This window comes from Ceratosolen solmsi, unplaced genomic scaffold (assembly GCF_000503995.2).
Source record: "Ceratosolen solmsi marchali unplaced genomic scaffold, CerSol_1.0 scaffold11, whole genome shotgun sequence".
In the NCBI taxonomy this organism is placed as follows: Eukaryota; Metazoa; Arthropoda; class Insecta; order Hymenoptera; family Agaonidae; genus Ceratosolen; species Ceratosolen solmsi.
This window is the reverse complement of record NW_011948416.1, coordinates 11,155,806-11,182,002: the sequence shown is the minus strand read 5'-3', so window position 1 is coordinate 11,182,002 and position 26,197 is coordinate 11,155,806. Positions and strand designations below refer to the sequence as shown.

The 26,197-nt window shown below is 25.9% G+C and overlaps 1 protein-coding gene across 2 annotated transcripts in view; it reads right to left on the bottom strand.

Annotated features, from left to right (window-relative positions):
- LOC105359319 (uncharacterized) overlaps positions 1–26,197 on the bottom strand; it is a 123,658-nt gene that overhangs the window by 31,821 nt on the left and 65,640 nt on the right. The window contains exon 2 of one of the 2 annotated variants that reach the window (XM_011495888.1): positions 20,439–20,562. In XM_011495888.1, the coding sequence (XP_011494190.1) occupies positions 20,439–20,480 (42 nt within the window). In that variant the 5' untranslated portion in view covers positions 20,481–20,562. Of the gene's footprint in view, positions 1–10,584; positions 10,659–20,438; positions 20,563–26,197 lie in introns of those variants that run through there. The other variant, XM_011495889.1, reaches the window with a different exon arrangement.

The following is a 26,197-nucleotide window of genomic DNA, read 5'->3' as shown; positions in this document are numbered from 1 at the left end:
ATTTAGTGATAATAGCATAAGTCTTTATAACAAGTACCCTTATATCTATATTTCAAAATTTAATTTATTCTAACAACAGAGTTATATTATAAAGAAAGATGCTGATAATCAATTCTTTTTATTTAAAAGTTAGATTATAACTAAAGATAAATGTGATCAAATATATATATATTATTTTACAATACAAATACTTAAAAAAAATCTCGTCTTACTAATGTACTTGAAGTATTAATTTATTGAATAAAATTATATTTTAATATTGATTTTTATTCTTTTTAATATTACGAAAATGCATACGTGTCGTATTGCTATGGAAAAATCAAAACTTTAGAATGAAATATAACTATTTATATTTAGTTCTTTTAGTTCTTAAAATAAAACAATGAAGAAATTTATCATTCGCAAAACAAATGTTTTTTTTGTAAAACCAAGAATGTGTAAGTTTTGTTTTCATGAAAAAGTTGAAAACGTTTTTTTATCTCTTTAAACTACTTAATACCTTTAAATATTCTATGACTTTATATTTCTATTTAAAATTTGTATGTTTTAAAGTTCACTTTTGTTAAAACATTTATTTAAACCATTTTTATTTTAATATAAGAAACTCATTGTTATTTTATAATTATATATTTTATTTATTCTCTACGCCTATGCTAATTTCGAAACTATGATTATTGGAATGAATATTGATTATTTTTTTACAAGAATCTTTTAATAATATATATTTACCTAATTTATACTGTAAGTTGTAAGACTAGTTTCGTTGAATGTTATAACAAAATATGATTTTATAAAAAATATTATTATTTATATAATCGGGGAGTATTTATTTTAAATTTTCAATATTTCGTTTCAATATTATGGTTTTCAGGTTTTTAGAATTTTTTTTTAATTAACTTTAAATATTAATAAAGTTTCAAAAAATATATGAGAAAGTGAAAAATACTATTAAAATTCGATTAATTGAAAACTTGATTAAAAGTTATTTATTGAGAATTATTCATCCATTAAATTTTGATTTATATATACTGAAAATATTAATTTTCACGCCTGCTATTATTATATAAAATGAGTTGAAAAATGTTCTTCCTTCATATATATTTAATCTATAAATATTTAATCTATAAAATAGTATATAAGAAGAATAAAATTTAAGGAAGAAACAATTTTATACTGCGAGTAAAACTATAACGTCTCTTCCATTTTTTTCTAGATTAATTGTTATACTTTTATTTCTTAATTTGTTAATTTGAAATACTTCATTCAAATGTAAATATTTTAACATTCATAAAACTTTACATACGTTTAATATAATAATTTAAAATAGGATAAAATAATTTAAAATTTTATCATTATCGTTTCTTTTTTACAGTATTTATGATGCTCAAATTATACCGGTATTCATGTTTTTAATAAAAAAAAGTTAGTATAGAGATGTGAATGTCTATCAAATATTTCAAATAATTTTTGTTATTCTATTTTTTAATTAATTTTGCTTATAATTTTAAAATAAATAATATCGAGAATATTAAGAGTTAAAAAATAAAAAACAAGCAAATGAATAAAATTTATTTTAAGTTGTACCAAATACGATGGTAATCTAATTAATTAACGAATGAATTAATTAAATTTTCATAAAAAGTCTAATAATATCTATGAATTGTCGGCTATAATATTATCTTATTATTGATCCTGTTATAGTTTATTGTACCATTTCCGAACGTGGTTTCCTTGAAATGAGGACTCAAATAATGAAATATATGTGTCATTGCACAAATAAAATCGATTAAATGATTTGTAGCTACTACCATGGGATTACTGAACTGCAATGGTTTTACTAAACTGTAAACTAGATATATTCAAGCCGCTAGCGAATAATTTATTTTCGAACTTTATCTTCACGATATTATTTTATGATTATAATGTGTTTTTAACAAATTTGTTTAGTATTCTTATACATGGACTTTAGATCTGAACTAAACTTCAATGTGGATATTCGCGTTGTATTAGAGTTTGAGAACATTTTGTGTAAAATGTATTTATTTTTTTGCGTTTGATGATATATTTTAAATTCAAGTGCAAATGTAGAATTTGACTCCTATAACATTAAATTCAGAAAAATTAACAGTAGGAATAATTTATACATTTTAATTATAAATCTTCTTGCATCAACCTATTAGATTGATTAATCTATTATTGTTAACATTCATTTTTAGATATTACATATGGCTAGCAATTAAGTTTAATATATAAAAATTTTTAGTATAATATATTGAACCGAAGAGTTCTATAATTCATGTTAAATATTATAAATATTGATTCACTTCTTTGAGCATAATTACGTTTAAGGTATGTTAATATGGTTATATTCATAATTTCGTCACAAAGTATTTAACTAAATAATATTTGCTAGTCCAATGGACAATAAATTAATTAGTTTTTTTTTAAATATTCGTACTTAAAAGTAGGAAGAATACAATAGAGGATATAAGCGACTTTGCATAAATAAGATTTGAAATCGAGACCACAATTGTAGCAAATGTTTCTTAAATTGAGTATTCGATATCTATTTCCACTTTTTCATTCGAGTTGTCCTCAAAATTTCAGTGAAAATCATTCACCGACATAATATTAGAAATTCAAATTTTGAAAAATAATGCATCTATTACCGATTGAGTGATAGACGGTCTGATAATTGTCAATGTTAAATATAACAACTATAACGAAATAATAATTTTAAATATATTTTTATAACATACCGATAAAATATTTTTTATGAAGAATCTGTACAAATCGTTTTTTAGTCTATGCCAAATCGATTATTGTGGCAGTACATTATTTTTGTTTTTGAAATGAAAATTCTGCAGTTTTAAATTTATTCTTTCAAAAAATTTAGAAACTAGAAAGGCATTAATTAATTTGAAAAACAATATGGGAATTTACTTTATAAAAAGAGATCAATTTAATCTATATTAAATTATATTTAACGGTCGATAAAAATTCTTCGAAAAACGATTTCGAAGTCATAAATTTTAATAGCGTTCATTTATCCATATACACGTATACTTGGATTGGAATATTTGGTTGCACTTTTTCTGTCATTCACAGTTAACTATTTTTCAACCTATCGTAATTTTATTAGTAAAGTTATTAATTCATTTGCTTTTGATTTGTTTTAATTCATAAATTGAAATGTAGTTAAAAATAGGGTATATTAAATTATGTATATATACTATTATTACATATACGTATGAATTATTTATTATAGTATTGAAAATGGAAATCTTTAATTCTATGGTCAATTTGTAATAATACGTAAAGTTACATTATTTCTTCATGTTTGTATTTATATATTTAAACAACTTTAAATATTATTTTTATCATGAATAAGTATAAAAAATAAGAAATTCTGCTGTTTTCATCAATGGACTTCAGATAACATGCGTATAACAAAATAATTTAGGTCGATTATTTATTATACCATATACTTTAATTGTACAGTGCTTTAAACTATATGTTTTTACTGAAATAGGAGCATCGTTTATATGCTTTTTTTTTATTGTCTTGGAATTAAAAATAAAAAAGCTTTCCCCAATAAAAGTAAGCCACCTGTACCTGAGTTTTCTTAATGATAATCGTTCACGTACGACTATCGAAAAACGCTTTTTACACTTTGAAAATTATGCAAATACGTTCTACTTTTGCAACCAGATAGCGGCGTAGTTTCATTGTCCAACTTGTTACCCTCTATACTCTCTTTTCACAATACTTGCAAGAGAATCCACACACTAGAGCGCGAGTAGAAAGGCGGACGGACTATTTAAAAATACAACGACTTCCGCTATTTGTAGATTGCTTGAAGTACGCAGGTAGGAGAAGCGAACCATGAAGGGCTTCTGATAAAACTTAAGATGAATAATAACGTGGTAATAAAGTGTGGGTGAGCAGAATTATTATTCATTCCGTTGGCGATAGCTGGATGCGACATGCTCCAAGTCCCTGTCTTACATATGTGCATAGTAGCTGGGTACTTGGTGCTCGAACAGCCGTTCGGTTCTCCGCAATCGACCGAAAAGTGAGGGCAAGTTACTTGCTGAATTGCCTATAAATTTTTGGCATAGTTACCGTGGAGGGAACTCATGAATCTCAATTGAATTGCTCAATTAATTTCTAATGCCGATGTATGCGAGGGATCAAAAGTGCGATGGTAATTGGTCCTTTCTTGGACATATTGAACGTATAATAGTGGGTATTAGTTATTGCAATTAAATTCTCCTAGTTCTTGATTATAATGAAATACATTTCTATCCAGAGAATTTGATAATGTCGATCGACTAAATTGTTTTACTTCTGACTATTTTATCTGTTTGAGTACACTTTTGTATTTGCTAAATAATATGTATAAATAGCAATACTTATTTTAATAGTATTGTGTATTTTAAATAATATGTACATCAAATAAATTATAATTTAAGAAATTAAAAATCAGTAGATTTTTATACTTCACCTCACAATGACTTTTCTATAAATTTGAAACATCGCATATCTGTTCTTTAGATATATTAAACTTGAAAAGTTGAGTAAGAGTCGAGAACAACACTATTGTGTTGCCTCCCTGTTAATAAAATTTTCTCATAATTGAATTTAATATTTTTTAAAACTAATTATATGAATAAAAGTATTTACGTTTTTATTGCGTATTTAAATTTCTACAAAAAGATTTCACCTCTATGAAATTAAGGCTAAATGCTTTTAATAAATTAATTCAAATATAATTCTTGATCGAATTCATAAAATAGATAGAAGTATTGAGATATTTATTTAGTGCAGTTAGAAAAATATTATGCTTCACAATTAATTTAATGATTCATTTTGTGAATTAATAAATAATAAAACTAAAAATGTTTAATATTTAAATCTCTATGTTTGAAATTTGCACATATTATTAGTAAGTATTGAGTACGTATTAATATATGTATCGATAAATATCTAAAATATTGATTGTCACTATCTACTAGTATAATAAGATAAATTAAAATATTTATTCAATTTCTATTATTATGAATTTGAATTGAAATATGAAATTGTATTCTTTGTTTAATAAGGGAATAAAGAGTTTGAAAAAACGGAAATTTACTATCATATTGATTGTTCTATATTCGAAAAACAAAAATATACAAAATAATTTCGTTAAATTCCATTTAAACGACTAAAATTAATATAATATTGTATAAATTTTATATATTTATAAATAAATAGAAATAAATTAAAGCAATAGAATGTAAAGTGAATCAAAAAGATAAAAATATGTAATAGTGACATGTGAAGTATTTATCCTCTCCTCCCACACCCGCTCTGTTTTTTCATCTGTCTCCCTATTTTTCTACCATATTGAGTATTTTTAACTTTCAGTAGTAATAAAGAATTTTGGTAATTTAAACAATTACGAGCAAGTAGAAGTATGAATTTGAAATTTGCAATTTAGTTTTTACACTCATTGAGATATTCGACTTTGTTTACAAAAAATATATAGCTTAATGAGTTTCAAACACACCATTCTTATTTTTTAATTAAATATAAAGGCTAATAACAAAAAAAAGTTAAAAAATTTTAGTAACTTTTGAGTTACTTTAGACTATTTAACGACACCTTTACATTAGTGAAATACAATAATGCATTGTAGATTATTTTAATACTTCAATTTAGACATTATTCGTAATTATTATTATTTGATACATTATCTAAAAATAAATTAATTTTTATAAATTAATTTAAACAAATATTACATTTCACTCTCATATTAATTTTTTAGGTAAACAATGTAATATACGTCATTAATGCTCAAATAATCACTTAAAAATTCACAAAATATTTACATAACAAACAGGTTTTGTAATTTGAAAAATTGGTATCTTCTATAGCAAAACTAATTTTTAGCTTTTGGTGTTAGTAGAAAGCCTCATATAGAAATGGAAAAAATATATATAATTATCAAAGTACACAATAACCCTAGAAAAAATACCAATATCAATGTTATTGAAAACATAATAAGTTCTTACCTTTAAAAAATATGTTAATATCTTCTAAATAAGCGGCTAATTAACAAAATGTAATTTTGTTAAAATTCAGAAATCTAGGTACTCACTTTGCCGAGAATATTAAATTTCAGCTCTTAAAAACCGCTTCTTACAAATTCCGTCATTTGTATTTGAAAATTCAAAATTTCTATGTAATTTATAATAATTTCTTTGATAATCAATTTTTTACAAAAATTTTCCAGCAACATTCAAAATAATTTTATAAAAAATAAAACTATTATATTTGAATGTATTTCTTGTAACGGAACCAATTAAGTTGATCCACTGTACTATTTTCTTTTTTATAATTGATGTTTATTTTTCATAAAAAAACCATTTGTACCATAAAATAAGTTATATATTATTAATAATAAGTAAAGTGTACAGAATTATTATGAAAAAATAATTGAAATTTTAATATACATAATATAATTTATTCTATACCAAGAGTAAGTTATGTTTTAAATTAAATGACGATTTAATTTGATATAAGTTACTTTTTTAATAATAACGGAGGTAGGCTAGAAAAAATTCGTTTAAAATATTGTAAATGAAGAAATAATTTATAAAAATGATAAATAATGTAAATATAATTAATAAAAGATATTTTGAAATATAATTCACACAATATGTTTATATTATTTTTTATAATTATTTATTTATATACGCATACAAACATATGCATATATATATATATAAATTTATGTATCGTATTACTTTTAATGATTTTTATAAAATTTGATAAAAAATTGATTTTCGAGAAAACTAGTTTCAATAATATTACAAAATTATATCATTGAATCAAAACTAAATTATAAAATCATTTTAGTGTTCTTTCGTACTGTAGAGATATTTTTTATTTTTATTGAAGATAATTCCGAGTAATTTTAAATTTTAAATAAATTTAATATATAAATAATTAGATAGCAATTATGCACGAGTATCGTTCAATTATAAGAGTATTTTATAAGTTAATTGTACAAGGTATTTATATATATATATATATTATAAATATAATTTAATAATATCTTTCCTTTTATTAGATGTGCATTAAAAATATATCCATCATAATATATCACAGTTTGGTTATTTTTTTGACATTTTATATGACATAAATTTTAATATATTCTTAATGGAAATAATTACTAAGAATTATTCAATCTAATTGTTAAAGGTCATTTAATTGTTCTTTTCAATTCTTCATTCTAAACAAATGTATTGATAAAATAGTATAATATTATAAATATATAATATAATAAAATCATCTTTTATATTCTGAATTTAAAACACCATTGCCAAATAATCATGTTAAATCTATCACTGTGGATGCTCAGTGGAAGAGTTCATACACTAGTCCTGTTTATTAAAACTTTTTCGTTTATTTAGTTAGTTCGTTTAGCGCAGTTATATTATCATATTTAACTATCATACACATAAATAAAACAACAACTCTGTAAAAGCATTTAACTCTGAAAAGTCATTGTTCCTTAAAAAGAAATATGGATTTTCATATGAATTAATGTTTCAAAATTAATTTAATAAACAGGGCTTATATAAAACATACGAGATATAATAAATAAAATAAAAATTTATCGTTTTATTAACAGGCGTCACCTACGAGCGACACTGATATGTATGTCAAATCAAACAAACACGAACGGTTCGGCTGAGTATGGAAATACGCACACAGCAATGTATGATCGAATCCGTATTTAGCACATGAAAGACGAATCAAACTCCATCATTGACAGATTTGCATGAGCAGCTGATCTAATACTCCATGGTGATGGATTTGGAAACATTTCTATACATGCCTATGGGTAACAATGGAAGATCAGTGGCTAGTCACACCCTAACGGTAAGAATTTTAAAAACTTGTTGTTTTTTTACCCTTAATTATTAATCATTTATTACATGATGGCGAAAAATAAGAGGAGCGTGTACACTATAAAGTCAGAAGCTATTTGGCTATTATTAATTTCAGTATGAAATTTAGGCTTCAAGTCGAGTACATTGGTATTAGCATGAGTAATATATTTAGATTTAGAGCCCAGACAGACGATACAACCACCCGAAGAACATTATAAGCAAAAGCAAATCGGGGCTCTTGAAATTAACGAACACACCTTCCTATACCACTTAGGACACTGGAGTATCTCAATATCCCAATGCTTATGCGAATCTCGTGGCAGGGGATAATGCAAGTATTGTTAATATGCAATACACCTTGCGTAGTTCTCTGAATGTCATAATGATTTCAACATCGAGAATTGTTTCCTGATCCTTATTTTGATACCCGAGACGCTTGATCTATCGAGTTAAAACTTTTATTACGTAATTTTTACAAATTAAGTAGTCGAATGGTAGTAACTGCTATCAATTAAAAGAATAATAGTGATATCTTATAAAATATAGAATAGGATAATATTCAAGTTGGATATTTGCTAATATTATAAAATCTGCTTAATTATTGCAATTAAATCTTAAATTATGTTCATGGATTTATGTAAAAAATTCATAAATATATGTGTAGGCGAAGAGATATATTTCTATTAACTTTGTAAACACAATTCTTTAAAATATACACTGTAAAAATTTAATTTATTTTTCCTAATTAATAATTATAATACAAACAATACGAAAGCATTTGAATAATTTCAGTGTACTCATTTGCTGGTTACGTATACATTTCAATATCAACTTAATCATACTTGGAATTACTCTGTATTTGTGTTAATAGTTTTTTAATTTCTAATTTATAATTTAATCATTTAAATAACAAGGGTATAAGGAAAAAGCACAAAAGTTCTTTTAGTTTGTATTTTCTAACTCCACAAGTATTTTCATACATCTGTGAGAATTCTATTACATTCATATGAATGCATGGATAAACGAATTCAAATAATTACATTTACAACTATATTTAAGACTTCAAAAGAAAAGAAAAACAAACTATACTTGAATTTAATCAATTAAAAGTCAATAAAAATATGAATTGATGTTTTTTAATATTTAACGGGATTTTAAAGAAAAATTACTTGATCTTTAAAAATCTTTGAAATACGAAAAGAAACAGTTGTGCAGAAATACTAGCTTTAAAGAATCTATTAAAGTCTTTGTATTGGACATTTGAAAATAAAAATTTTGTACGAACATATATATAATGTGTGTAAATATATATTAAATTTCTTTATATTGTAGAGAAAATGTTAAATATATCACATTAGCAAATCGTAGGTAAATAAAAAAAAAAACAAAAAATTAAAAATAAAGTGTACATAAAAATAATATTTTATATCGTTCGACTGGCATTCGGTAACATTACATATTTGTTTCTTTTAAATTAAGAATTCTTTTGTTTGTTATTAAATTTAAATATTTTTAAACGTGCTGAACTAGATAAACAATTTTTTTCAATATTTTATTGTTTAATTTATTTAAACATTTGCTTTAAATGCACATGTTTTATATGGTACAACATTTTACATAGAATTTTTTCAAATTAAATCTTACGTTGTTATTTGAGGCTTTAAATACATTTTTTCAGTATAAATTTGAGTATCAATTTTTTCAGTACATATATGGTTATGAATTTGCCTTGATTAATACTTAAGTTTATCGTTTGAACTGAATTGTTAATGAACCTGAATAGTTTAAAAGAAAAAAATTAATTAATCTAATAATCAAATCTATAAATTTGAAAGTGTTTTATTTATATAATATTTATTTATATATATATATATATATTATTATATAATATTTTATTTCATGGATGCAATAGTGTTTGTGAATAGCATATGTTTAAAGATTCTTAAAAAATTAAAAATATAAAGTTACTAAGTCTTTGTAATAAAAGCTATTCGTCCTAACATTTGTGAAATTGGATATAATTAATTGAGATAATTAAATGAAAAAAAATTTAGCTGATTTAAATTTATTGTAAAATACAGTGAGAATTTTGTAATGAAAAATTTTATTGAGTAATTAATATGTTAAGTTTGTAGTTAGGAATATCGTTGTTATGAAATGACCGTCTATCATAAAAGTATTAATTGAAATGAATACGTGTAATTCGTTTTTCTAAGTTTAATATAAGAAGCCTGTTATCGGCACTGCCATTACTTTCGCAAATTTATAATCCACATGTTGTCGTTATTCAAGTATAACAATGCTCCATTATATGAAAAAATTCGTATGTTCTTCATTATAACTTTCTTGCTGTTCACGAATTTTTCTTGACAAATAATATTACTCAGCCATATAAGCAAAACCTGGAAACTATTTATAAGACAGAAGAAGTTTAAATATTATACATCGTTTAGAAGTATCACTTGTATAAATCGCCATACGATACTTTTTTATATAAAAGTTTAGATAAATGTGATGTGCAAATCCGAAAAGATATATTGTGCCTTTAAGTCTTGAGATTCTTCAACCGATAAATTTGACACCGAAAGCTCTACATAAGCATATGCACCTATATGCACTAACATAAATGACACTTAACTCGCATTCGTGGAGGGATGCGCAAAGCGTTTAAACGACTTTTCTTTCCTCGCTTGCTCGCTTTTTATACAAAAGGAGATGCATGGATGAAAAGGCGCTCTGGCCTATCCACTATCCCGTGATATCCGTTCTATTGCCCTGGGCTCCTTAAATACGGATATCCGCGTGTGCGAGTATTTCTGCAAGTATATCCATGTGCGAGGTTAAAAATACAGAAAAAGATAAGCGGGCGAAGGAAGGGGAGTGGCTATATACGGAGGAAGGAAGCGATGTACGGGATTGAAAGTTGGAACGTGGGACTGCGATGCTGTAGATTTTGCCTAGGTGAATGATGTTTCGATATCAGGGGTAATTTTTTTTTGGTTTTCTTTATGTATTCTATCGGCGAATCTTGAAACGCGACTGTAATTAAATTCGTGATGATGCCCTTCCTTTTCTCGCCGCTAAATCGGTTTACGAAAGAATTACTTTAAAATCGTTTTCCAAGATATTCAAATGGACTCTTCTAGATATATTTATTTCCACAAATTATCATTTATAAAGTATTATTGGTTTTGATACGGCGAGTTTTAAATTAATGGCTAATTTTAAAGAATTGCTGTTAAAATTCGGAAAGACAAATTGAATTAGGAAAATCAGATTTATCGAATTTCATTACTAGTATAAGAATTAATTTAACGGATATTTCTATGCTTTTCAATAGTATTGATTGTTCTAATAAAATAGACTTATTAAAAATTGTAACGAATCAAAGGTAAAGTAAGCAAAAAGTAAACTCTTTAACGCATGATTCCCAAGTGAATAGAAGCATTTTCTCTCAAATATAAGCGTATGAAATCACATAAATTTGAAAAAAGAGACTCGTTGAAGAAGTTAGAAAGTATATATATGTATATATATATATATATATGGGTGTGTGTGTGTGTGTGTTTGTGAATGTACAGCAAGTTTAATCAAATTTATATTTAACCAAACTTCTCATATCGTGTAGGCGCACATAAATATTTGAATAACGTTATCTCATAAAGTTTTAATTCGTAATTTAATTTTTTCTCTTATTTTTTAATATACTATACCTCTGTAATACAATATATCTTTTTATATCTTTTTAAGTTTATAATTTTGTATCTTTTTTAGCATTGTATATTAATATTTGGTTCAAGTCTTAAAAAATTTTGTTTAAGAAATGGAAAATACACAATTTAATTGTTAACAATATTTAATACGATTGTATAATACTTAAATTTAAAATCACTTTTCTTCCTTACTCTGTTTTATATAGGCAAAAAAAAATTATTAGAAAAATTTAACGCTATGTGATATGGAACCTCGAACTATTCATTTGTAATTTTACTGAAAATTTTTTTTACACTGCCTCATCAATTCAGAATAAAAAAAAATAAATTAACCACTTAAAGAAGTATTGTTCGAAATCCTTGAATGCACCTCTCAATATATAATACTCTTAACTTTTCACCAACAATTCTTGAAAATGAATCGACGTACTTTTTACTCTCTATCCCTCTTATTTTCTCTTTTTATCTTTTTATACAATCCTTATTTTTATTTTGTTTATTTAATATCTGAAATTTATTTTATATACACACACACGCACGCACGCACACACAAACACACACACACACACACACACACACACACACACACACACAAACACACGTGTCGAAAAGTATTATATACACAAGTAAATTTCAAATCATAATAAAAATTAGCGTATGAGATGGAATAATAAATTACAATAGACTAATGGTAAATTATATTTTGTTCGATTTTCTAACAGAAAGAGAGAGAGAGAGAGAGAAAGAGACAGAGGAATGTTTGTCTGCTATTTTATTTTGTTAAAGTGTTAATTATACGGCTCTATGCTATCTGTAAATTTAAATTAAGCGACTTGTGGTATCCTTTTTTTCTTCTTATTATTAAATTCTGTTGAAATTTCTACTTTCTTTTCTCGTGATTCAAAATAAAATATTTAAATATAATTTATTATTTTAATTTGAACTGTTCATACTGATATTATTATATTTCTGTTGAAAAATTTTTTCCTTATATTCCTTTATATCAATCTCTCATAATCAGTCATGTAAATAATTTAATTTTTGTATTCTACAGAAGCATTATAAAATAATACGCGTACATGTAATAACTTATATTCTTCTGATTATAAATTAAAAACTATACACAGCCTAATAGTATCATAAAATCATGTACTAACGTTTGAACACGATAAGCATATTATCAAAAAAAGAGTTTCATTCATTTAAATGTTAGCACGAAGCAATGAAGCATTGAAATGTTAAAATAAATATATGGTATAACATACAATATAAATAAATATATAAAAGAAATTTCATGTAAAATTGCATTTTACAGGGATAGTTGAATTTTATCAGTAATAAACGAATATTTATTAAACATAGAAAACAAAAATTATCCGACTTATACAACAGTTTTCGATTGATAAAATTTATAAAGATTGACTAACTCCATGTACAATGAAGCTATATGTCCATTAGGAAAACTTTCTTTTTATAAAACTTTAGAAATGCCTAAGAAGTTTAAAAACAATATTATAAATTCGTTAAAACCATTTCTTATTTTTAGATGTTATAACATATTTTATTTGATATGAAATTTCTGCCATCGAATGAAAATTCATTTTTTGTTTATTTTCCCATTTACATATATCGAATCACTGTGATTTATAATAAACTTTAATATATCATTTTACAGCCCAGTAGCATATTTATTGAATTTATTTGCACGTGAGCTTTTGTTCCATTAGTAAATATAAAATTTTGATTAAAATAATGTGCATTAAATAATGTTATTCCAATTGTTTTCAAAACTTTTACAAAAAGGCTAGATGTATCAGTAAATTATGAAATTATTTCGTCGGATGAGTGTCAGAAAGGAAGATAGTCTTCAAGAAGCCGTGGAAGGACATGTGCAAATAAATTTACCATTTTTTATAAAGTTGAAATATTATTACTTAAAGCTCCAGAACGCATTTACAAGTGATTTTACTGGGCGACAGAACCGATGTAACGGGAAGAACAGTACTTGTACTCGTTGTACGCGTACGTGAAATCGGTCTATTGGACGAGGGACGAGGGACGAGGGATTGATTTGATCTTCTGGGATTCAATAGATGAACACAGCGATTGATGTGCCACGTATGAATACAAATTTAGTTCATTAATTCACTAAGTATGTAAAAGTATTGCTTATTTCGTAATAAATAATGTACCAATTCGGTCGAAATATGTTGCTTTTGTATTTGATACATTTTGTTTACATATGTATTTTTACATTGTCGGCAGCTGCATAATTACATATTGTTAATATTCCGTCGTAAATATTCGATCCATCAGTATGAAATGAATTTATTTAAGAAAAGTTACTTTTCTTTTATTACTACACTACATTGAATCGCAAATTTATTTCGTGGTATGTGCCTACTGGTTGTTCCTTTTCCGTATCTCCACATCTCTATTTATTTTGATATATTTATTTTAAATTATTACGAGTCATATACAATAATATGCCAAGAACTGTAAATTTGGATTGTCGATTATTATGACGTAGCTGCGAAAAAAGTCATACGTATATGCATAAAAATTTTCTAACTAATTAGTATTTCAATTCGCAACTGATGAGGATTCATTTTTACGTAAATTTGATAGTTCAATCATTTAAAATAATTCTTAATTAAACTATAGTTTCCTGATTATCAATATTTATCATAATTAGCAAGGTTTTTTAATTATAATTACAATGTGTATAATTATTAAGTAATGAAGGTTTCTGAATCAATTTACGTATCCTAAAGAAATATATAATCGATTGACCCTATGTTTTCTGGTGGATAAATAAATGCGTGATTATAGCGCTCGCGCACGTGTGACCATTGCGCGTATTAAGTTGCGTAATCATTACGTCACAAGAAGCCGTTAGTGGTGAGAAGGAGGAATACGTGCTGATGCTACATTCTTAATTTACAAGAGCGCGCATAACTCCTTGAAGCTCTTAGCTTACATGGAGCACATATGCACCGATCCCCGAGAAAATATAAATAAAAATGGTATGTGCATAGTTGATCGAGCTCGATCGTCTTTGATCGTCTGACTGTACCTGTCCCATCTTAAGGAGCTCTCCCCTTCTGTGCCTACTTTTGATCATTTCCAGGTCAAAGACTTTCACAGTGTTCAGATCGGTTCCTCTTCTGGACGTCGACTTTTGCCGTTTTCCTATGATTGCATTATTTTTCTTAGATAGATATCTTCCGTTCTTTCCAACTTTATTTATCCTTAAGTGAGAATGTCTCAGTACAGCGATATTCCAAATCTTCACCTTTTGTATTCTAAAACTTACATTTTTAGTCTTTTGATAATCCCTATCATTATTCCATTAGTAAATTATTTTTATTATCATCGCTATTATTATTATTATCATCGTCATCATTTTGTTATTAATTAATAATTCATATATTTTATTAATAATAATTTTTCTGAGCGGACATAGGATTATTAAAACAAGGCCTTGGGGCGATATGTGTAAAGTCGAATACTCGTAAAAGGCAATTTCATTACAAAGTAATGAATGAATTTTTGTTTTATTTCATGTTTTATTGAATTTATTGCTACTCATTAACGAAGAAATTTATCTGAAACCTAAAAGCTCACAAGATGAAATTAATACTTTTCCACCACATCAAAGTCTGCTTAAAATTTTTATAGGTTCGGAAGTTTCTTACCTTATAAAGAATGAACGGGAATACGTAGTCTCAAAACTCTTAATGCTCTTACGTTTAAGCTCGATAATCGGTAATGAATCATTTATTCTGAAGCTCAGCAGTTTTTTTATAACAGTTTCTAACGGAGCATTTCTTTTAAAGTCATTCATAAAAAAATCAATATAGATGAAGAAATAGAAGAAGAGACTGAAAAAAAAGAAGAAAAGTTTCGATGATTTTTATCACTGAGGAAAATGTATCTTTTTTCTATTTCTTTTACCTAACTTTTTCACGCGTTAAACTATACCTTTTCTTTTTTTTCTTCACTTATTCTAGTAAAAGGACTACTTCTACCTCGAGAGGAGAGAATCGTTTTTCCACTTTCATCGTTTTGTCAAAACTTTGTCCTTCTTATTCTCTTTTCCATGAAGCGGCAGCATGGAACGACCAATTTAACGTAAACTCGTTTACCGAAAGGATTCCGATGTCTCGGTAAGATTTCGGCGCGTTTCGTCTCTGACGATTGCGTTCACAACCGCACTAGATAGGAAAAAAACTCTTTCTCGAGATATTATAGCTTTTGACGTTCAAAGCAAGTTCTGTTATCAACAGATCTTTACTTTCTATACGCGATTGCAAAGTATTTTTATTGGCGTTTCGTCGTTTTTACGTTACTACTTTTAATAGACTATGAAACTTTTATATAATAATGTACGAATAGTTTGAATAATATTATTACGACTATGTAGTTCTATCTCAATAATTTATGCGTTTACATATAGAGATAAAGTTTATTTTTGTAATTCATTCAGTTTAATTTAAAAAACATTACTCAACTCATTATAAATTAACGGATAAACTATTTTTTTTAATAATTTTTGTAACTTGTATTCATTTTACATCAATTAATGCAAATTTTTTAAATAACAAATGTTATTATTATAAAGTCTTGGCATTAGCATAATGAAATAATAATGTATCTATTTTTTGGCGAACAGGCTTTATAAATTAAAATATTAAATAATAGAGTATTATGAAATATAGACACTCATCTTATGTTTACAATAGTTTTATTATTTTTAAACACTATCTTTATGTAAAATAGTGTAAATGTTGACGTTCATGTTCTAAGATCTATAATAACTAAAATATAAAAACAGATATTAAAATAAAATCATAAAGGAGCATAAATTTTCGTGTGCAATAGTTTAAAATTAATTGAAAAATTAAATATTCATGTTTTTATCTTAAAAAATTCAAAATACTGCAGTTTCTACGCATTATCGCTTGTCTCCAGAGGTACCTTAATGTCCCGTGGAAATCCCGAGGAAATCATGAGGAGCTCAATACCTTCGTATAATCCTGATCGGGACTTCGCGGTACATGCCTCGATCCACGTTTTATGATACTCGGGCAAAGTCAATCGATTTGGCCTAATGAATAATGCAAATGTAAGCAATTTGCAATTTCGAGGGGAGGCAATCCGTGTTGCTTTTATTGAGTGGGACGACTGAACACTCGATAGATCTAGATAAATCGATTGAACTCTATTATTTAGCTTCAGCCATTTCACAAGCTTATTTTGATATCTAATTACAGACTATTCAAAATTGATCAATATTTCAGATATCTATGGCCAAACGAATATTTTCTACAAATGCTTAATTTTTCATTTAATTTTCTGATACTTTAATGATCTCTGGTTAAGTGGGCTACTCGAAAATATATTAAAAGCTAAAAATAAACTACTATATATGTTTCTTCTTATTGTTCTCACATAAAGATCAATCATTACATCGATATATAAAAGACTTTTTATAGGAAAATTTAAAATTATTATTTGATAATTTTAATGTTTTTATATATATAATGTATTATACTGAATTCGTTCACTTACATTCTTTGATATATTTTTAATTTGTTATCTAAATGTTACATGATTTTTTTATAAAATTTAAGCATAATTAAATTAACGTAATTTCTTCTTCTTAAATTACATAAAAATAGAAGTTGAGAAATTAAAATTAATATAGAATATATACTCTTTTAACCTTATTGTGATACTTTAAAAAAAAATAAAAAAATAGAACCTCGGCATAGTGAATGAAAATTAACTTATACATCAAGAATATGTATTTGTAACACTATTTATACTCTACTATGGTATATAAAACTAATTTAATATTGATTTCTTATTTATTATTGTATTTTATTCTTCATTTGTACTCCATTCTGTGTATAGAACTATAAAAATTTCATATCCTCTAAAATGTATTTATTTAATTTTCACAAATAATTATTACATATTTTTAAAGAAGTTCATTGTTATTGTTATCAATGCTATAGAGATAACGTCTCAAAATTTATTATTCATATTAGGTATATGCGAGCATATTTCTTGTGTTGAATTTAGAGTGAACATAAACAATGAGAAAACTTATCGTATACATAGTTCATCTACATTAACAAATGAAGCGGTTTCACCAAAAAAACATATTTATTTATACGTAACATAGTCATACGTTAATAATAGTTGGTGAAGATGTCATAATATTAATTGTGATAAAATTAAATGATTTCCAGAGCCATCAATTTCAATATATTGTAACGTGATCCCATGTAGGTATGTCACTAGAATAGTGTCTAACAGTATGATGTAATTTATTGAAGTGTTTCAATGAAATCACGGGAAGTATGAGAGAAAACAATTTTTCTATAGTAATATTATTTAAAAATTAAGATTTTCATTATTTTTAATTAATATTTGTGTCTATGATTCAAAAAAAGGAAGAAAAAAAGTAGTTCTAAAGTATTTCAACTCAAACGAAAGGAATTAATAATTATTTGATTAATGAAAAAAAATTCAATTCGATTTTTAATAGGAATAAATTGCTCTATACATATATAAATTCATGATTTATTGATTTTAAAAAGAATATTTATTCAATTGTGAAACCATTTAAGTGATTTAAGAGTTAAGAGATTAAAGTAGCTTTAGAAAAAATATATTAAAGTTAACGAATGGTTGTATTTTCCATTGTGTTCCTTTTAGTTGAAAATTATGTCATTTATTATATAGGAAAGTGTATTAACAGCAATTATTTGATAATATTTAGATAGTAGAAATTCGATAATACGTGTTAAAGTTGCATAGAATAAAAGAGAACATTAATTTTATGTATATTTTTAAATAATTATTTAAATTAATGTTAGTTATATTCTAATTATTATTTTTATAAATTGATATACGTATCTACGTTTAATAATATTGAGTAATAATTAAATAATTAAATACAATCAATTAAATGCACTAAAACTATTTCATAGAAATTAAAATATTTGAAGATTTCCTCAATTTAAACTTATTAATATAAACGCCGTCAGTTCTGAATGAATTTGTTGATATTCTGAAAATGTCGATCTAAGTTTCAATTTAGAATATCCATTTATGTGTTTGAATTGCAGTATATGATTATTTAAATTAGTTAAAAAATTAAGAAAATATTTACGAAAATAATGTTTATTCTTATTTTCATAACTTAAAAAAAAGTAAAAATAATTTCCATTATTAATTTATAATACGATTAATTTTCTTATATAAATATATGAACAGTTCAACCGTCAGCTTTTAATATTTACTTGAGGATTCCTAGGTTGTTTTAAATTTCGTGTGGTGTGATCAGTTTGAATCAAAGACTTGCACGCCTTTCTATAATTCCCACTTCTAAGGATAAAAATGGTGGCGTAAAACAGTGAGAGAGTAGTAGTGAACAGTAGAAAATAGAGATGATAGTAGGATGTAGCTATATATAAAAACTAGCAATCAAATTGAACTTTCCTGACATCAATTTTAAACGATCCGATTGCACTCACACGAACTTTTTCATGCAGTTACTTGCCGTTTCATATAGACTTTTACTCTTTTACAAACTCTTACTCGCCACTACTTGTGGGAGAAAGGAAACGGATAGATTTTTCGTACAGATGGTGGTCGTAGATCAAGCTCTAGAGTGCACTTTGTCGAAGTAACGCAACACATTCGTATCGACATATATGGGCCGAGAAAATCAAAACACAACTTCAGTGTGTGATCAAATAATATAAAATAAGATAAATTTGTAAAAATTCAATAAATCGTATATCTATTTTATAAACTTAGTAAAGGATTAAGAATGAATATGCAACATAAAATACATTTCAGGTATTTTGTAGAATAAAACACCAATTGTTGTTATTATTATGGAGATCTTAATTTTATATTATTTTATACACTGTCATTTACTTATACATTAAATATGTTTATTAGATAAAAGATAAATATTTATATACAGTTAATAAATAGTATTAACTATTATGAACAATTTTTTAAACAACGAAATTAATTAATTGTACAACTGATTTAGTAATTTAGACATCTTTATTACTTATGTTTTATAATTTTAATCAGTGAGCATTATCGAAATATCCACAATGTATATTTCAAAGTACATTTTTAAATATCAATTTTTATGAAAATACAATATAGATTAAATGGTATAACGATAATTGTACTATATTCCTCGAATAATCGTTCAGCCAAGTACATTAGTGCCGCGCATTAGATAATCTCGGTCACTCGAGCTCTCTGACCATCCGAGGAGTTTTACTACTTCTTGTACCCTTGCCACTGTTTGAAGAGATCAACTGACTCAAGCTCACGAAAAACTTCGGGACTATTAAAGGTTAAGCCTTACGTCTCATACGAGGAAAAGCTCTCATGGTGGATTCTGCTCATCCTTAGTCTCTATATCAAACAGGTCATTCGATTTTATCTTAAATGACGCAAACTCCTGGTTCAGTAGAAAATAAAGAGCATGAATTCATTCTTTATACCCCACCTTTACTCTTACTAACTCTCTCTCTCTCTCTCTCTCTCTCTCTCTCTCTCTCTATTCACGCCTTCCTCTTCCCTTCAATATTACTTGTGAACACGAACAAAGCTTTTCATGAAATAATTTGTGAAAATGATGGATAATAAAATTAAGCAAAATTTGATTACTTTTGTCTAAAAGAAGGGTATTTAATGTCATGAAAGGTCAGTCGATTTATCTTGAAGTACTTACATCAATCTTGACGCCCTCTGCTGAGAAAACCTGCTTTTTCATCTCCTTCCTTGAAAAGCTGTAAATGTGTTCATTATCCTTATACCAGGAAACGGAGTACAAGTTATCTGATTCCAATTCATATCTGTAAATAAAATTGAAGAAATTTACAAACTTTGATTACATTTGCCACATTTTCTTTTTCCATTTATAGTTCGAATCTGATATATGTATTATAAGTTGCAGCTAGTAGTTCATCAAGTAAATTAATTGTGAATATAATATTAAATCATCGCAGCATAAATCAATACGTATAAGATTCGGCTTAGAAAAAGAATTGATTGTTTCGAATTCATATTAATCTCGACAAAATTCATACAGATGTGTATGTATCATGTAACATTAATGAAATTATGCTAAATTATCAAAATCTCATAATTCATTGTCTTGCGAGTTGTAGTACTCTAATAAGATAAGAATAAAACTAGCATTCAGCGAATTATTATTAGAAGTTAGATCACTTCTTAGTATAAGAAATTATATTTATTTCAATATATTTATTTAATACATTATTTTTAATAAGAATTCTATGACATTTTTCTTAATCTTAAGTTAATAATCAATACTTTAAAATTTCTAATTTAATAGACTACACAATTATCATTCACTATACACTATACAATTGATACTAATAGCATTATATGATATATCTGGAATAACGATACATATAATATAGATATCAATTACATGCATATTAATTATATATATATATATATATATATATATACACCCATACATATAAAAATTGAAGATATATAAGTAATTATTAAATATTTAAAAAAAATTACAATTAGAATATTATATTTATTATATATATAATATAATATTCATACGTATTATAATGAAATTACTCAATTATCGGCATAAATCATATAAATTATATCAGTACTCGAATAGCGATTGTATGTATTAAATATCGATCGAAAAATTACAACTGAATTTAAAATTAATTATTAAGTAAAGGATATAAATATAGAGCATTTTTCTGTAAGGCCTTTTGTCGAATAACATTTTAATTAAATTTTTTATAATTAAACTATTATGTAAAACATAGAAATAATGTAAAGAGTTTTTTCAGTAATTCTAATTGCGTATTTCAAATTTGAGCATAATATAATGTATATCTCATTAAATTATTTGCATAATTAAACTTTGAAGTTCTTAGCAATAATCATTGCTTTGATTTTTAGAAAATATGTAGCATGAGGAAAAGTAACAACTACACGGTAAGAGAGAAATAAGTGCCTCGTTAGCAAACCTTCACGTTATCTGAACTACTAATACGGCAATATTGCAACTAATTAATTTGCGAAACACTTAATAATCGAAATTACTTGATTTTCGTCACAAGTATCGTACAAGTTTATTGCTTTGCATTTATTAAGAGAAAGGATGGGGAATATTGGATTTGAAGTAATATTTTAAATATAACTGTAAAATTATTAATTTTTGATTAAGGTATTTAATATAATGTGTTAAAGTAACGAGTAAAATTAAAACATAAAATGGTATATAAAAGAGTATTAATACATAATAAAGATATTGATGTAGAAAAATGATCATATCTAAAAGTTTCATATATAACAAAAATATAAATGTATTTTGATGTTAGTTTAATATTATTGTTTCGATATTTTTCATCGATAATCTCACACAAGTAAAAATGTAATTTAAACTAATTGTAATTTATATTGATTTTATTGACTGATGCGAACGCCAAATATTTACTAATCAAGCAATCTATGACACTACTTACTTTTGCTCATTTTTGAAATACAAAGCGAAGTATAACCTTACGTAAAGGATGGAAACAGTGCATATACTGACATATGATTTTGGAAAGTAATAGGGAATAGCAATATTATGGCGATCATAAAAATTGAAGTTTAATTCAAACCGAAGTTTGAGTGAAATCAATAATTTATCAAAATTCTTTGCATATTAAAAGCAGTTATTCTCATAACTGTGACTTACATTAAATAGCAAATAATTGAATAGCTGGGCTTTGCAATATTAGTGTTAGACAATTTAAAGGCACACAGCTTTATGAGCACGATAACGTCGGATAAAAAACGACTTTTAAATAAGTATAAATTCTTTTATAATTATATAATAATAATATAATTATATAGTAGACTAAAAAATTTACGATAATACTTCTACATTTTCCATTTTGGATATATATTTTTTCATATCACACGCATTCAGAGGCGCGCGTACAACCACACATACTATCTCAAAGGCATATATTCGTACATATATTTCGACAATTTTGGCTTATCTGCATTTATATATATATATATATATATATATATATATATATACATGCAATATTATCAGATGATATTTGAAGTTGTTTAATTAAAATGTGCTAATGGCGTTTACGTGCACAATGAGTAGATTGAAGGCATAGCTCGCTACTTCGTGACCGAAAACCATATCCAATGGAGAAGGAAAAAGGAGTGTAACCTAATAATGTATATTTTATGTATGACAGCTTCATAGATTAGCTTCGCACGCGGTAATTGGAAATGAACATACATTACGACCGTATGCGAATATTGTTACATTCTGAATATATACGCAACGAATAAACTATACTACTATACGTCTATAGTGATACGATGCTTAATATTCCAGACCTTATATCATGACATTTTATAGTGTTTCACCGTTAAAAATGGGTCCATGTATTGGTGAATGTTTACGCTCATACTAAACTATACTTTGTACTGTCGTTTCAACTTTTTATGAAAATTGCAGATCTTCATTTGGAATATTAAATTCTCTAATATTAAAGTCTGTAAATCTAACTGAGCGTCTATTCGAAATTCTGAAGAAGTTTTCGATTAACAGAATTGCAAGATTGTGTTGATTCCTTACTTAGCAAAGAGGCGAGTTAATTTAAAATGGTCATAATGAATGACAATGAATGATAATATAATTAAGAAAAAAAATTTAGTATATATATTTATGAAAAATATAAATAAAAAGGACTATTATGAGTGTTTCACAAAAAAAGTATTATTGTTAAGTGGACAATGCGAACAAGTATTTATGCAGCTCATGAATATTAAATACATTTATGAAATAAAGTTCGCAAGTTTACTTTGACAGTTCAACGCTATGAAAAACCTAACAATTACAATATAACATTTTATGCTCTTGAAATTAGATTGAATTGTTTTTCATTTTTTAATACGAATTATTCATTTGTTTTTTGTTTTATTTTTTAATGTATTGTTATAGTATCTGAACTTGCTTCTATTTAATTCTATACCGTCTAGTTTGTAAAACATTCACAAAGACTTAATTTTATTGTCACTTTTCAACTAAAGAATTTAGTAGGATTTAGTAAAATTGTTTCATCTGATATACGTATATTTTATATAATTCTTCGAGTTAATCATATCAGTTAAAATTGTTCTTAAACATTATACAAATTACAAGTTATACGGATAATTTAAAATTTTTCGTGAAAATTTAATTTACAATACGAATGTTAAGTATTAAATTATAATACAGTATTTCGATAAATGTAAATTTTAGTAATATAAATAATATTGAATTTATTTGATGTTCAATTCAAATAAAATATTTTAATTACATGATTTTAAAGAAGTTTTTATTTGCCAAACATATTATTTACCACAGTGTTAATTTTATCAAAGATTGAAAATTTTTATTGCAGCTAAAATTACCTATTCCTGTTTATGATATATAATATTAAAATGTGACAATCTATATAAATTTTAAAATAATAATAACATATGATTTTAAGATTCTCTGATTGGATTTTAATTTAAATTTAAATCTGCATGTGTGAAAATTGTGTTTATTCATGATAAATTTTTATTTTATTTTAACTCGTGAAAATTGTGTAAATTACATTAAAATTTATCAATTGTATCAAATTTTTTTTTTTATTTGTTTTTCTTATAAATACTAAAATATATTAATCGATATTTTTAAAGCATAATGCATATACATACAATTTATGCATATATATTGTAATGTTTAATTATTCCTATAGTATTATACGTTTATTTAAATTTGATTTAGATAACTACTGTATATAATAAATCGTGCGCTATTTAGATTAAAAAGGTGATTGAATTTGCAGATTCAAAGCTTTAGAATATATTTAGATAATATATTGTAATACTCTGTGTGCGTTTGCTCGTCTGTGTTTTTGGGTTTGCGAGATGTGCGAGTATTTGTGCGAATAGGTGTGAGAGAATAGTTTATAGCATTCGAAATTTTATATATTGGGTATATCGACATACTAAGATATTAGATTAATTGATAAATATTTTATCATGTTTCCTATCGTAGTTTGACGAATAATTTACAAACATTTGTATTAATAATGTGAATCGTTGTATCGATATAATAGTTATAGTTGAAAATAAACGAAAATTACAACATTATAATTATAAATCAAATTGTAGTATTATAATTTATTTTATTGTTATTATCAATTATAAATGGCTTTTGTGAAAGTTATAAATTCATTATTATTTGTAATTATTAATCGAGTATTTACTTTCGAATAATACTCCTGCAGTAATATGCATTCAATTCTGTAAAGAATTAATGAACTTCTAAGTCGTAAATAGGACTATAATAATAATAATAATAGCAATAGATAATTAAGAAGCAGTTTTAAATTCAATGAATAGTTAAATCCAATGTATTGTAGAAGCGCCAAGGCTCTCTGCGAAGAAAGAATATTTAACGAAGCGCAATGCCCCTTCCTCAATAATTCCACATTTCACCGTACCAACAGGATACATTCTTTCGCGAGCAAGGATCGAGTCGGTTCTCCAATAGGAATAAATATATAACAGGCCATACGCGGCTGTTATGCATAGCCTTGGACCTACTTGACGCCCGGCGTTTCGGCTTGTCATGAACGACAACGCAAGCAGCAACGAGCGTAAAAGCTCACTTCCGCCGCTTCTACCGATATCTCCTCGTTGGGGCCGACGCGACAGCTGGCACAAAACACGGTCTTTACTTGATGTGCATTACATAGAGTGGGCCTACGTCGTTACAACGACGTGCCCTGGGGGTACGTTGAGCTAGAAGCTGGAAAAGGGATTGTCGGGGCGTTGGTGCACAATTTGAAGCACGCGAGAGAGATCCTTTTGCGTCCTGGGATTGATTTGCATCCGCTGGCTCATTTGCCAGGGTCACGTCCTACGGGATTCTTGGAGCTTATAACTTTCTCTGCATTTCTGGCTTCGGTATACTTTACGTAAACTATTCTACCCTTTTATTCATATTTCCTTCTCTTCGCATTTTCTGTTATTCGCTTGCGAATACGCGTACGTCACATTAGCACCTTATGTAATACACATTTCACATATCCTTTATTCTTGACAGTAGGCAAATCCGTCAATGATAGTTTCCTTATTGACACGTATTGTATATAATTCCTAATGAAACATTCAGAGATTATGTGGATCTGCATTAGATTGTAAAAAAAGAAAATAAATGTATATAAATATGAATAGTATCTACATACAATAAATTCTGTGTAAGAATTCTGTATATAAGCTTATTGTGTGCCAGTTAAATTGTTAAAATAAATAAGTAAATAAATAGATTTATAAATGCAAATCATTTGTGCAGTGTATTTCATTAATGTTGTATAAGTTGAACGAACAGATGAATATAATGAAGATTATTATAAACAACTAACATTGATAATTTTC